This window comes from Alligator sinensis, unplaced genomic scaffold, assembly GCF_000455745.1.
Source record: "Alligator sinensis unplaced genomic scaffold, ASM45574v1 scaffold512_2, whole genome shotgun sequence".
NCBI lineage: Eukaryota > Metazoa > Chordata > Crocodylia > Alligatoridae > Alligator > Alligator sinensis.
The window spans coordinates 1,010,429-1,024,682 of NW_005842182.1; the positions used below are offsets into that span (position 1 = coordinate 1,010,429).

Here is a 14,254-nt window from a genome sequence, read left to right on the forward strand (position 1 = left end):
TAGTTCCATAATAATTGCTTAACTGATGTGCAGTAAAAACCTCACCTTTTCTGTTGCCTCAGAAGATAAGAAAAGAACCTAAGGGGTTAATGCTCAGAATGATCCACAAAGACTTAGCTGCTTAATTCCTATTAACATTAATAGGAGTCATGTGGTTAAATCCTTGTTCCATGCTGAGGGGAAAAAAACCCTACTCTTTAACCACTTCACCTCTCAGTTATTTTCTCACAAATGCAAACCTTTGCATTCATGTGGGATTATTAGGCATTGTGTCTTGGCAACAAAAAAACCATTGGAATTGTAGAATCCTATAATGCCCCTTGATTTTAGGACAGTGTAAAAGTGATGTTCTAGTCTTGATGTTCCAGAAATTATGTGAGGGGCAAGGATTTCTTAGGATAATGTATTGAACCAATCTGGCTTCCTGGTGCCTGCATTCCTGTGATCAGAGACTTAACAAAGAATGTTTTGCATTTGGAAGCTTACCTAACTGAATCCCAATTACATAGTTGATCCAGTAAAAGATATCACTGAAAAAAAACCTTGCCCCCTGATTTTAGCACGTACTTCCCATTAAAATGAATGCACATTCTACTGCAGACTGAGGACAATATGTGCTCAATATTATGAACCATAGATGTATGAATATCTGCATCAGTTGTTCTCAAATTTTTTAGGCTTAAGGCATCCCTAGTTAGGTTCAAGGCACCCCTTAGAAAATGCCAAATTTAGTATTTACTTCTTTTTTTTACTATGGAAAAATAATACAGCAATTTTTCCATTTCAGAGTACTCAGAAAGACCACAACAGTGTCAGATTTTTTTCAGCACTGTTGATTCTTATTTTAAATTATTGGGTTTATCTTGTGAATCATGTTTATACACCTGTGTGTGTTAATATTGTGGGACATCCTGTGGCACCCCTAAAAGGAGTTCAAGGCATCCCAGGGTGCTGCAGCACCCTGCTTGAGAATCACTAGTCTATAAACTAACATGCTAAGTAATAGATAAACTAAGAACATGCTAAGGTATTTGTGCTTACCATATCCCCACATGTTTTATGTCATTTAAAAACTTATAACGTAGATTTACACAAAATTCAAAAAACATGAACAATTTTGAAATAAATATGGGGAATGAATAAAAAGTGGCCACAGGAAAATATTACTCATACAGTACATGTATGTATGCCACCTATGAATGCTTAAGCAAACTCACAGACAGTGCTAGGCCCCAGTCCTCTATAAGACTTTATGGCTGCGTCCAGACAAGCGCGAACATGTGGTATGTAATACCACAAACCATCTGTGGCACTACACACCGCGCCTGCAAGCATTCCCCATGCTGCTACCTTGAAGTGTGGGAGGGTGCGAGGGTTGACCCCTGGAGATCCTAGGGTAAAAAATAAAAAAACAACACACTGAAAATTGCAGGGCAGTGCATGTAGCAACAGCATGTGCTACCCAAAATGGGAGCCTGGACAGCCAGAGTCATACTCCAGCTGCCAGCCAGGCTCCCAGGTGCAGAAGTGCTGTGGCTACAGCTCCCCAAGGCCCCCAAATTCCCAGATAAGGCTGCTGGGGCCAGCACAGTTGCTGACCCCAGCCTTCCCTACGCCGGCTGCATGCCAAAGGGTGCACAGTACAGGTGTATCCCAAGGAAAAAGTAGCAGCAGAACAAGGTGTGCTACTGCTACTTATCCCTGGGGAAACAAACGTCAATGCTTGTGTGAACATGGCCCATGTGAAGCAGATCTCTGCCTGATTTTCACTTGACACACCAATGTCACTGACTTCCAGTCCCTTGCTTTCCCTCATTCTCCATGGCCCAGACTCAAGGAGCTAGAATGCAGTTCTGTTCCTGAGAGAAGGGCTTCACCTCCTGTTGGAGGAACCAAGTGCAACCCAAAGTGCCAAGCAGCACAGTCTCTTCAGTAAAAGCAAAGGATACCCAGCAAAAAGTTCTCTTCCCCCTCCAAAGGGGTTAAACAATCCCTCTCTCCTTAATCCAGCCTGCACAGACTGGGGCACCCTGAAAAATACTCAGCTATTCTCTTTCCAACTCCCCAAAGCTCCTCCACTTTTCTCAGTCCCTAAACTCTTTGAGTCAGGACCTGACAGCCTGCTCCCCCCCACACCCAACCTCCTCTCTCATTGTCATTTTTATCTCCTCTTGACACTTCTTAGATTGATTTCTCAACTTGACAAAGAATGACTTTCATTCGAAAGATTATCTAACTTTATGCCAACAACATAATTTATCCGATAAAAGATAACACCCTAAAAAAGCCTTGCCTCTTGCCTAAGTCAACAAAACCATTCAAGACCCTGTTGATGATAAAGGTCCATCATGTCTCATTCTGAATGTACAGTACTTATCCCAGCTTGTAAAGAACAATCTTTTCAACTATTCAGTTGGTTTAATAAAAGATATCACACTTACCCAAAAAAACCCTTGTCTACCTATGTCTTTATACCAACAGAGCTACAACCAACACACCAGTACTTACCCCTGCATTCTCTGTGCGTAGAATAATGAAGCAAACTGGGCAAACAAAATTATAACAACGTGAACAGTTAATGCCAAAATACCACAATAAAAACCATAGTCCATCACACTTGGCTTTTATTGATAATCATTGTAACAGTTATATTACTCTGACAGGAAATTGCCTCCTGCATATCTTAAAAGATAGAGCTGTGACCCATAATGTAACTGGGAGAGGGGCGTGAGAGGAGCACCACATAGTGCTGACTATGAGGGGGCATGGGGAGGGGGTGTGCGTGAGGTGAGTAGAATGACACCTCTGTCCTGAGAGTCTTTGCCACAGTAGGGTCAGCCCTGCAGCCAGCAGCATATCTGGGAGGAAATGAATAGAGAAAGGGGTGGATCCCTGGAAGCTGGCACCATGGAGCTGCTGCAGCTTAAGCTGACATTGCTACAGCAACAGTAAGAACTGCCTTAAGTGCATGAAGAGTCAGGGATGTATTTGGTAGCCATGTTGATCTGAGACAAAAAGAAATGCAAAACTCTAGGGCTAGGAACAAACATTCAAAAAGCCTGAGCTTGAATTAATTCAATCTTTGCAAGTTAATCTAACCTGGCTAGGCTAAGTCAGTCTTGTAACCAGACAGACATCCCAGAAATGCAGGCACATCCCTGCAGTGGCTCAAGCTAGAAGCTGAGGGGCGCTAGAGCAGCCCTCCCTTCCTTCCACAGCACTGAGCTGAGGTAGAGTGTGGCCAGGATGCTCTGATTAGCCCAGCAGGGAATTGATAACAGTGTTTATCAACCCTAACTCAGTGTTTATCACTCCATTAAGAAAACAACAAAGGGACATTACCAGCTACCTGTTGATTCAGCACAGACAGTAGCCAGCATGTGGTCTGCTAGCTAATACACTGACACCTCTCCACAAGGGAAAGGGGAATTCCTGCTTAGCAGGTAGTGGTGAGGGGGAGGGAGGAACAGCCTGCAAGTCTCTGGAGCTATAGCCAGGGAGCAGAGAGGAAGAGCCAGCCTTGCTGAGGAGCAGAGAGCCCTGCCCAGCCCAGAGAGCATGCCAGGATGCTGGGGGAGTCTGATTTATCTAAAACCAGCAAGAGGTCTGGGACAGACATGGCATAAACTGGTTTGAGCCAAATCAATTAAGTCTTGATACTACATTCAACCAGGTTTATCTCAAGCCAGTTTCAGCCATTTTCAAATGAGCTTATGTGCACTGAACATCTGTTCTGTTACAGGTTTAAACCAGTTTCTGATCACTTAAACTGGTTTATGTGTATTGTCTGTCCCTAGACCAGAACTCTTGGTTCAGAGATGATTCCTTTTATTAGACCAACTAAGAAATCACAACAGGGACACACAAGACTGTGCTCCCCCTCCCCTTTCTATCACTCTCCCTTAGTCTCCAGTGGTCAGCATACCCTCCCCCCATCCTGCCTTGCCCTGGTCACTGAAGGAGCATGCTATGCCTCTGGCTGTGTCTGATAGGCATAATATAACTATTGGGGGGTGGGGGGAAGAACACATTGCCTACTAGCCTCTTCTGTTATTTCTGAGTCTACAGTGTTGTTATAAAGTCTTTTTACAATAAGTCTCGTGCCATTCATTAAGTAAATTTTTGGCTTGAGATTTTGTTACAGAATCACACTTCTTCCCACCTTAAGTGTGAGCCTGTGAAGAGGCAAACTAATTAGTGACAAAATGTTGAGAAACTTGGTTGGAAATTGGATAGCCCTATTACCATTTTTGTTATCTATATTATGTTAATGTATACTCTGTTTTATCCAATAATTATGGCAGTTATTGTCCTGTTGATAACACTGCAGTGTTTTGGGGGGCAAAAAGAATCACAGAATTTGAATGACAGAAAATGGCACCCTCTGAAAAGTCACTGCTGTAGGCACACACAGTTAAGTTGTTTAGCTTCACCAGAGTTTAGCTTCCTGACTCAGGTGCAGGCAGGCACCTCCAGTTGGAATCTGTAGTGATAAAATTATAATTTAGAGATGCTCCCTAATATAAAAGATATGGAAATTGGGAGGTATCTCCTTATAGTAAAGTTAGTTTAAGACAAAGGGATTGAACAGACCTGTCTGATACTCTAAAATAAAAGGTGGTTGTTTAGTTCTTCTTCTTGCGTGAATGTCTTTAAGGAATGGAAAGATCAATACAGAATCCAGAGCCTAGATGACTCTCTTCCTCCTAAGTGAATACCTAAAATACTTAGGTTTAGTACTTAGGGAACATTGTGCTACTGTTGGCTAAATTATAAAACTTTAATTGTTTAGTCCTGATTTCACTGAAGTCAATGACTTAAGTTTCCACAACGGGAATTATTTGTTATCTATCGCAAGTTTGCAAGATAAAAGAAAGGATTTGGGCCAAATTTTGATTTCTGTGAGTGCTATTTAGTTTGATAAAATAGTAAACATTTTAAGCCTGGACACACACAGGATTTTCCCATGCATTTTAGTATGCAGTGAGCGTTTACGTGTTATTTTCAGTGTGATTCACATGAAGCGTATTGCTGCTATTTTGAGTGTTACTAATACCAGATAGTTCACACAAGGGTCTGGCTGGTCCTTAAAGGTTTCTATTGAATTTCAGGTTGTCACTACCTTGTGGAAGGCATTCTGTACCTTGCAGAATCAGGCCTTGCAGGCAAGATGTGTTCCCCTGTCCAGTTTGAGAATCCTGTTTCAGGGTTTTGGGGATTTTGCCATGAGCTAGGGCTCTGAGCAGGATTATTGGCTAAACTGGAAACTGAGGTACCTCTGGAGTTAAGCACCTGTTGTGCTGTGGTATTTAGGTATTCAGTATGATGGACTAAAACACTTCAAGAGGCGGAGGAGCATCTAAGTGCCTCTGAGGATCTGAGATTCAGTGTTTGTGCATCCCAAATGGAAAATGAGAATATAACAGAATATTTTGGAAAGATACGAGATTATTCTCGAGGCCTATTGCCTGTTTGTGTAGTGGAATGTGTGTATAAAAGTAAGCATTCAGCATGTACAGTTCAATAGTTGGATTCCTATGACTTCTGTGTTACCCATGTTTGCTGTTCCTTAATGACTCTCATTTCATTTTCCCTAATTAATTCCTCATAGCTAGTTACAGCCATATTAAATAAAATCAGTCAGAATTATAGAATCATGTGCTATTTCTCTTAGCCCAGTATTGCCTCTCTTTAGTCAAGAAGTTCACACTAGTCAGCTGTCAGACTGTGATAGATTTCCCATGTCTATTATTCCTACACTAGGTCCCTAGTTTAGGAAGGTGCCAGCCTGGACTTCTGGCCATAATTGAAGAAATATCTGCAGAAGCAGTTAGGTTTCTTCTGTTTCCTCTGCAGACAGTGTGAAAGAGTAGAAAGTGAAAAGGAAAGAGGAATTTAAGTGAAGGATATGAAATGTGAGGAAAGCCTATAATAAGGTACACAGTTCATCTGGATACTGGGAAACCCTTGGCCTATGTCATCTCAGGTAAATCCAAAATTATGTTTTCCTGACATATCTGCTGGAGCATGGGACCAGATCTAAAAGAGTTAAACAACCAGGGAGTAGATGCACCTGGAATTTCTTATCCTAATAGCCTCAGCTGACTCCCATAAACCAAACCAAAAAGGAAATATTTGGGAAAGTAGGATGATATGGCTAGGTTAGATGTGGTTTGACAAGTGGCAAGAAGAGGTTTTGCTGTGCTTTCCCAGCATTGGATTGGGAAGGCTTTTCAGTTTTAACTGACTTCCACAGCAGAATGGTAAGGATTTTAACTTGGTGCTGAAAAGGAGATGTTCCCTTTGGAATTTTTACCCTTACAGGAAAATTAACCTTTTTTGGCCCTGTCTTGGAAAGAGGATCTTTGTGGAATAGAAGAGAATTGGGGTGGGAGGAGAGAGAGAGAAAGCTGCCTGTCGCAAGAGTCATTGTATATTTTTCTTTTCTCTGCTAGGAAAGTGGTACTGTGAAAGAGATTGTGTCTGGGTTATGCCAAGTGGCAGTGCTAACTGCATATCAATTAGTTTGCCCATTTGCAGCACACTTAAATGCTATTTGCTTGTGGCTACATTTTTTCCAATTCAGGAGGTAGTCTGTGTGGTGTGTGTATAAAAGTGCTGCTGTCTGGTATATGTTTGTAGTGTGGATAAGTTTCTATCTTGGGTGTTACCATTTTTTAAATCAGTATTGAAGATTACAAACAAGTACTATGTTTGTAACAGTTTCATGTTTACATTGCTTTATTTGGAAGACTGACTTACTAAGGTCATTTGAGGCAAGTTTGTCTTTTGGGTAATTCAAGTAATTCAGCATGTCTTTCACCCCAGTTTCTAAGGGTAAGACTCTCTAATGCATTAGCCTAATTTTGCTCTCATTGAAATCCATGTCAAAACTTCTCCTGATTTTTGTGAGTAGAGCTAGGCCAATTGTGAGTGATAATTCTTCTACTTGAAACAACTTGTAGTAGACACTTCAAAGCTGGTATGATGGAAATGCTTCATGCATGAACAGAGGGGCAAAGTGAAGATTACATTTTAGTGCTGTTGATAAAAGCTATTTAAATCCAGCCTGGCATTTCTGTTGTGTTGTTTTCAAATCACTTCATAGTCACTGGGGCATCTAACAAACCTAGAAATGATTTTTTTTTATGGAGGCTGCTAAATGTAATTGGATTGCTTGCACTAAACCATACACTAAATCTGCTGGGATTTAGTGGGTCTTTCAAACAATGAGTATTGTGGTAATTATTACTGTGAGTGGTTTACCTGAAAATATAAACTACTGCCTTGTGGGATGTTTAAATATACAAGTGGATTATGCACTTTCAGGAGCTGATTTACAGCCAAAGAATCCCTAGAGCACTAGTTGGATTAGGGAACTGTTATTGCAGTATAAGACCAATTCCCATTCAGTTTAGTTACCCAAGTGGACCATGGACCTATTCAATTTTCTTTCTTTAAGTCGCTGATTTCGGTCTAGCTTAGGTGGGGAATGACTGAAAATTATTACCCACCAACAGATGTGAAATGAGTCAGTATTCTTTTTTTTCAGTCTGATTCCTAGCTGACAATTGCTTCACTTTTTAACTGGCAGTGTCAGCAAAGAGTCTGATGTATTGGTGAGTATCAAATGACATCACCGTACTCTGACACTAGTCCTTCCCAAAGAAGGCTGTGACACCTGTAAGATAAGAATAGGAGAACTTGGGCAGTTGTGCCTATTGTATCTGTCCTATGTATGGTGGTGACAATCTGGTACAAACTGTAGTAGTTATTAAGGTGAATGTGCTATTAAAGAGATCTGGGAAATGCAATAAATGACAGGCTGAAGATAGCAGAACAGCCTATTAGTGGTAACAATGTTAAAACAGGAAGCAGGGATTTAGGTTGTAGCCATGTTGGTCTAAGGATATAGGCAGACAAGGTTCCTTGGGTGAATTTGATATTTGTTATTAGACCAACCCAAATGGTTGGAGAATAGTTATTAAGCAAGCTTTCGGGTTCAAAAACCCTTCGTCAGGCTAAGGAAGCTGCAGCAGTTGGTGTGTGCTCTTCCTGAATAGGAAGCAGAATTCCATAATCCAGACACTGATTATCTTAACTGTTCAAGTCAGTTCCCTGAACTGCACTCATGTCTGAGACCTGTCTGTGCATTGACTCATAGAAACTCTATTTTGGTGTGTGCACATACATCCTGTGGCTTGACCAATCCCACTTTTCAAATCCCCAAGGTGAGGGGATGTTTAACACTTCTGCTGGGAAGCAATTCAACCATCCAAAATGTTATTGTTGGGGTTGCATTTTTTTTCTTTTACTGTTTGGACTGAATTGTTACCTTTCATCCATTTCTGCTAGTTGCATCTACTTGTGTTACTCTGTATGGTTCCTCTCACTTCTCTGTGGTTGTAAAAATCCTTTTGGCTCTGCAGTGACAGAGAGGTTTAGACTAAGGAGGAAGAAAGTACAGCATACATATATGAGCAAGGAACAAATTTCTGTGCTTGGCAGTTTTAGCACAAGATTAATAATATCCTATTGGAAATAAAACTGAGTGAGACCTGTATGCAACTCTGAAAGATTTTTATTTTTTATCTCATGCAGGTATAGCCCAGCTTCCATCTGAAACAGATGGGTGCATAAGAAAAAGCATACTTTCCCAGAGGTAGAATCTTACACATACAAATCTTTCATGTAAGATCTATTATTGCAGTCTTTACCTACTTTGTATTCAAGCAAACATTCTGCTTACATTAGACCTATGCAGGGTGTTGTGATAAGAATTGCAGGTATTTGTAACTCCTTCTCTCCCAGCAACCTCCCCACAAAGTAGTAGTGTAGCAAAGGGTGGGTGACCAGAGGGGGGAGGTGGGGGGGGAGAATGACTGCTAAACCTGGCCGCCCCCAGCTGCCGTTTCCACCCAGAGCGCAGACCCTGGTAGTTAGGCCTTTGCCCAAAACCTAAAAGAGTAAAAGGTCATCTAAATGAAGAGCAAAGCAAATATGGAAGTAGACTCTTTGGAGACTCTTGTGTGCTGTAATCAAAATTTGTATATTTCTGTGTTTAGAACAGATCACAGGGAAAACTTTGGTTTGGGAGTGAATTTGTAACTAAATGTGTCCTTTTATCAAGTTTAAAATAGTAACCTTAATCTTAAAAATAAATAAATAAATAATGGGACTCTAGACCACATGTTCCAATGTCAATGGTTTTGCTCTAGCATCTGGATCTAAATGACAGAGTAGATCCCTCTGGATAAGAATTTAAGGTCCTGTAGTAAATATATGAGCACATCTGGGCGGTAAGTAAATTGTTCTCAAATGATACACTTGGTGTAGAGTAGTAATTACAGGTCTTGCTAAATGTATAGTAATCAGTGTACATAAATGTGGGGATTTTTTTTATCTCCGCATGTACAACAAAGGCCACTCTTTTCTCAAACTTCCCTTATGTCTTTGAGTGCATCTCTTTTAAATATTAAGCCAATCTGAAATGTATCAGCTTGAGAGACTCCTGAGGCTTTTGAAAGGGCAGATGTCCCGCAGCATTCTTAGTTCTTTTTTTCTTCCAGAATGTCATGATGACATGATTTCTCCTCCCACTGCGTTTTTTTTTTTTTCTTTCATTCAGCCAGATTTCTACAGCCTACCTTGTAGAACTGCAGAGGCAGCTGGGCAGAGTTCCAAAATGACCTGTCAAGACAAGAAGCAATGATGTGGTGACTCAGCAGAAGCACTGTACATCTTTGCAGTTCCACTGCAGCACTGTTCACTCGGAGTCTTCTGAGGATAAGTTTAGTCTCTGAAAGTGAACATCTACATGTCCCTAGCTCCTTACCTTGGTATTTGACCCTTAGAGTAGTTGAAATGAGAGATCTCTTCTAACCCTGAAAATGTGAAATGGCTCTGTAAAGATTTAAGATCTTTTCAGGCAAAAACTTTAGTGCAAGTCCTGGTGGCCTGTGGATCCTTCAAGGCAGATCTGTGCTAAAAAGAGATTCTGTTAAATGTATTTTATTTCATGTTTGTGTGAAAATGTGTAAAGACAAAATCCTGGTTCTAACAGTACAATGGCAGTTGACCAGAAAATTCCATTAAACTAAAAAGGTTTTTAATCTGAATAGATTTTAATATCAAACTCTTATTATTAACATTTTAAAATGATTAAATGGCTTATTTGGATTAAAGGCAATAGGAATTTCTGTATCCCTACTAGGGAAATGTATTGAATGATCTAAGAAGACACCAATCTTCCCCGTTAAACTTTTTCTAACTTGCCAATTTCTTACATGAAATGAATTTAAATGGCACCCTCTTGTGGCCAAAAAAAAGGTAGGGGAAGGGAACCAAGATGCCTCATTCTTTTGAACAGATATGCGCATAAAGAGCATCTAATGTTGTACTGGGACCTGCAACTTCTAGGGATACCTGGAGCTCTGTTTGGCAATCATGGAGGGCCAGATCCTCTAGACTAGTGGTTGTGTTGCTCCCCACATGGAATGAGGCAGCTTGAAGCCAATGTAGTGGTGTTCCCTCTAGTCCTCTGTGACTTCTGGAGAAAGGAAGACAGAGAAAGTATTATCAGCCCCAGTGAATCTGTGCAAGAGGAAATGCAGCCCAGGTTGTAGTACCTCTTACTGAGAGTCCACTCCACACTGGAGAATACCCTTTTAAATGTGGATCCTGAAGAACATCCAGCACTACAGGATTTTCTGGAAATGTAACTTTGTTTAGGCTCTGTCAGAGAGGCCCAAGGCTTGATGCTGCTTCCAAGTTTAAGGAAGAGTTCAGAGGAAATATTGTGAATGAAACCTAGAGGAGGGTATGCTTTTAAATTAGGAAATAAAAGTGGATGCAAATTGATCAAGGTTTGGGTTTCAAATCCCTGTTCCTGCCACCACCTACCAAATTCAGCACTGTACTATATGAGAGTTTGATTCACCTTCCTCACTTGAAAGTCCTGTCTGAAAGACTCTGATTGGAAGGCTTAATTGTAACATAGTACTAGATATTATTTGACATCCAAAGTTATTAAACCACAATTCCTGAAACATAACCTTTGCGATCACTAAGGGTGTGTGTTCTTCTCCCCTTCTTGGCACAGATTTCAAATCTCTGCCAGGGTGCTGCACTGAAATGGAAATCATTGTTGTTGCTAAATATGTAAAGCATATACTTAGTCAAATTAGCTTTCAGATGGTTTAGTACTCTTCTATTAGTCCTGTTTCAATACCTTTAGAGATGAGAATGAGAACTCTTTTCACTGGACTCTATTATACTAATAACTTTTAAAACTTTCAGTAGATCTGTGCATAGCAGAACTGAGTACATAGGAACTTTAAACTTTGCTATAAGAATATTTTACTGATTATGGATTCTAAACCAGTATAAATAATGGGGCTCCTCCTTCCTTAATTTTACTCTAAATAATCAGACTATTAAATTCTCAATTTCTTGCTAGTTTGTAAATTTACTTTTGGTAATACTTCAGAAATGTTTAGTGACTTATTCCTCCTTGTCACAAAACCTAACGGTTAATCCATTGTAATGTGGAAAACTAATTTGTCTGCCATCAATAGGCTTGGGAGCATAGTCTAAACTTAAAACATGGTTACTCCACTTCTGACTGTTATCAATAATAAATTCCATGCCCTTCTCAAACTGGGATGGCAGAGATGAGAACACTTTGGCTGGATGTAAATACACAGACGGCACTAACATTTGTTCCGGACTCACGCCGACCAAAAAAAAATCTCAGTTGGAGGTGGAGTGAAGGATCATTCAATCTATTTTAAATGATTTGCATGTTACTTAGAATGTAGTAACTGAGCGCCTCATACTCCTTAATGTATATACACTCAATTCACCCCTATGAGGTAGTGCTAGTTCCCAAATGAAGGAGTGAGGCACAGAAAGTACTGGTCAAATCAAAGGAGTCAAGCATCTAAAGCACCTAAATCAAATATTGAGGATCCTGCATACCCTACCCCCCGCAAAATAGGTATCTGTGCTCTTAAGCATCTCTCTTTCTGACCTTGAATTCTCAAGACATCTAAACTTCTCTTTGGTGCATGCCAAGAGTTGCCTGTTTTTAGACTAGGAACATCTTGAACCCTAGCTTAACTTAAGCCTAAGCCTGACTGGGTGGTATCCAGATACTAGCTGTTCTTCTGTTGATCCCTCCTATAGAAATCAAATCTGGTTAGCAGTCTCAGAACAGTATAAAGCACAGCTACAAGACTAGGTTCCTCTCAAAATGCAGTTTCTGGTTACTTTTAAAATATGACCAGAGGTGTGCTTAGTGGCCATGACACTGGCCCAGGATATGGGAGATGCAGACTGAATTCCATTCTCAGCCTGAGGATTAAAACCAGGCTGTGCCTGTGTTGTTATGGTACTTCCAGACAGTGCCATAACAACAAAGCTTTAAGTCCTTTCCTCCTGCCTGAAACTGCCATCATAAAGAAAGTGATTCAAGATGGCTTCGGTCAAAGAGACACAAAAGTGAGAGGCTTTCTAGGCCAATGGTCAGCAACCTTTTCAGACCCTGTGCCAGAAAGACCCAGCTAAGGTCAGAAGCTAGGAACTTTCCGCTATTGCTGCTTCTTCCTGATATATTCCATGAAATCCATGGAGTTGTATTCCATGAATTACATATTTTTATAAAATAAATGCTTGGGAGAGAAATGGATGCTGAAGTCCTAACTATTGGACATGAGTAAGACCTAATATAGGGGATTGAATATCCCACATCTGCCTTAATACTCACCATTGTTAGGCACAGGAAATGCCATGCCCATACTGGATCAGATCTGATGTCTCTCTGGTCCATCTTTTTAAGTTTCTAACTCTTTAACAGCAGGCATAAGGAGCAGATCTATTGAATCACATTTCTGTATTAGACACAAAGCTACATTTTTAAAAAAATCAGTAGGTACCAGTCAAGGACTGAGAAATTAGTATCTCAGAAGTAAGTAGTTCTTAGATGTAAAACTTCCTGGAGCATTTGGATGTTGGGGTATTATTTGGGGGTTATTACTTTATCTTGTAAAGTGACCTAAGTCTTTTGGGGGGGGGGGGGGGGGGGGAAAAACCCCTTTTTTTTTTTTTTTTTTTTTTGGGGCCTAGGGTTTTGGGGGGGGGGGGGGGCCGGAACATACCTCATTCTATTTTATTTCATTGTTTGAGAGTTGTAGTTCATGAGGATATTGTTAACTTGGCCTACAGAGCAAGGTTGGAGTAAAATGTAGTAGGATACAAGCCATGGAGCTGGAAACTGAACTGAAGAGAAAACGATATGGGATAGCTGCTCCTTTATTAGTGTTACCTACTTTGTGCACTTAATGAGGTAAAGTGGGGTGGGGGGGAGTATGAGCCCATGCAAGCAAGTACCATATCATACTTGATAGACACAAAATTGTAAGCTTGGGGACACACACACACACACACACACACACACACACACACACACATATGACAAGGGACTTGCCTTTCCTGTATCTGACCAGTGGCTAGCACCATGGGGTGCTGGTGTACAGCTACAACTACTGTGGACTAGCTGAAGATGGCTAGAACAAGGTCCAAGGGGCAAACTTGGTTCTGCAGTTTCCTAGCTCAGTGCGCTTGTATTTGTGCATGCAACAGTGTGTGTTTGTTGTGGGGGGGTCCTAGCTTGGTGTGCTTGCATTGGCCCCCTGTGTGGCAGCTTGGTGTACTTATATTGGCTTGTGTGTGTCCCAGCTTGGGGCGCTTGGGTTGGAAAAATGTGTATGTGCCCTAATCTGTTGTACTTGTTTTGGCAAGTCCTAGCTTGGGGAGGGGGGGGTGAGAGAGTGAGATGCCTGGTGGGAGCCGCCGCCGTTTGTCGTGGGGCGGCAGCGCTGGAGCAGCCCGCGCCGCTGCCTGTTGCCGAGCGATGGAAAACCTGCTCTGCGCCTCGTCCGTCGTCAAAAAAAGCCCACAAGCGGGCGAGGGGCGAGATCGGGCCCTCGCCAAGCTGCCCGGAGCCTGTGACCCGCGACTCCAGGAACGAGCTCCCAGCCTCCCCCACCGCCTCCGCTGCCGCAATGACGCCTGCCGCTGCCACGTGCCCGACAGGTGACGTGCGAGCGGTGTCGTCACCAACGCCCGCGCCCGGCTGCTGCGACATCCCCACTCCCCGCGGTCCCACACCGTTGCTCGGGGAGGGGGCAGGGCGGGACGTGAGCGCGTCACTCAGATGCGGCACGGCCGGAGGGGGAGGGGGAGGAGAAACTGC

At 41.8% G+C, this 14,254-nt stretch overlaps 1 protein-coding gene and 1 long non-coding RNA gene across 2 annotated transcripts in view; one reads left to right on the forward strand and one right to left on the reverse strand.

Annotated features, from left to right (window-relative positions):
- Positions 1-8,570: 8,570 nt before the first annotated feature.
- On the reverse strand, positions 8,571-13,072 carry LOC112550696. The gene is made up of 3 exons (XR_003094662.1): positions 12,767-13,072; positions 9,836-10,549; positions 8,571-9,690 (listed from the first exon to the last, which is right to left on the reverse strand). It is a non-coding gene; the product is annotated as an uncharacterized LOC112550696 (long non-coding RNA).
- An 840-nt stretch (positions 13,073-13,912) lies between these two features.
- The window catches only part of LOC102388350 (histone PARylation factor 1), a 16,491-nt gene continuing 16,149 nt past the window's right edge, over positions 13,913-14,254 (forward strand). Inside the window, exon 1 of the mRNA XM_006026216.3 lies at positions 13,913-14,094. Coding sequence (XP_006026278.2) covers positions 13,913-14,094 — 182 coding nt within the window. The remainder of the gene's footprint in view (positions 14,095-14,254) is intronic.